Source organism: Apis dorsata, unplaced genomic scaffold (genome assembly GCF_000469605.1).
Source record: "Apis dorsata unplaced genomic scaffold, Apis dorsata 1.3 scaffold_1026, whole genome shotgun sequence".
NCBI classification, from domain to species: domain Eukaryota; kingdom Metazoa; phylum Arthropoda; class Insecta; order Hymenoptera; family Apidae; genus Apis; species Apis dorsata.
The window spans coordinates 219,769-220,656 of record NW_006264125.1 but is presented as its reverse complement, the minus strand read 5'-3'; the positions used below and the strand labels follow the sequence as shown (position 1 = coordinate 220,656).

General features: G+C 30.5%; 1 protein-coding gene across 1 annotated transcript in view; it reads left to right on the top strand.

Annotated features, from left to right (window-relative positions):
* LOC102681656 (doublesex- and mab-3-related transcription factor A2) overlaps window positions 1–888 on the top strand; it is a 26,843-nt gene that overhangs the window by 4,006 nt on the left and 21,949 nt on the right. Inside the window, exon 3 of the mRNA XM_031514500.1 lies at window positions 5–146. Coding sequence (XP_031370360.1) covers window positions 5–146 — 142 coding nt within the window. The remainder of the gene's footprint in view (window positions 1–4; window positions 147–888) is intronic.

The window sequence follows — 888 nt, the reverse complement described above, 5'->3', positions numbered from 1 at the left end:
GGCCGCGGCTGCCGCCGCGCACATTCAAACGCAACTTCAGCATCAGCAACCTGATTGCAGTCTTTTGCAGCGGAAGAGACTTCCTCAGGATGAATATCGGCAGCCAAAGATCGAGAAACAAGAATCAATCGTCGGCGGAATTGCCGGTAAGTAAAGTTTCACTTTGGAATTGCTTGCACTGTAATCCGAAATTATAAAATTTTTTTTACAACAATTAATTTGTTTTGTTTGTTTAAGTTTCAATTTTCATAGTTCATGAAAGCTTTTTTTTTAAATAAATTTAATTCCTTTCCTCCTTGGATAATAATTTATGATCTTATGATATTGAAGTATAATTTATTATTCTTTAGAGTTTACAAAGATTTAATTTTAATAGTTAAACTTTTTATTTTATGATTCTTTTTTTATCATATTACATATCATAAATGAGCCATTTTATTTTTACCAATTAACTGCGTAAAAAATAATCAACTTTTCATGAAGAATCTAAAATTTAACCAAACAGATTTTCCTTCATTAATTTAATTATTTCAGTTTTATATAAACATAATAATAAATTATGATATTAATATGTTGACAATTTCTTTTATTATATATTTTAAATTTTATTCTGCATTAAATCTGCTATTTCATCAACATGAATTTTCATTCCGTTATCCGAATGGAATTTTTTACATAATCTAATAATATATACGTATAATATTGATGGATCATTGAAACCAAACAAGTGGATTATCATCGAAATCGCGCGAATAGAATGACACGCACTCACAATTCTTATGGGAAGGTGAACAACACACGCGTGTGCACTTTACCGAGGGTGAGAATGAACTAGCAAGGAGGAAAGAAAGAAGTCTCGAGAAAGGAGCGAAGGGTTGTGTGAGGAGA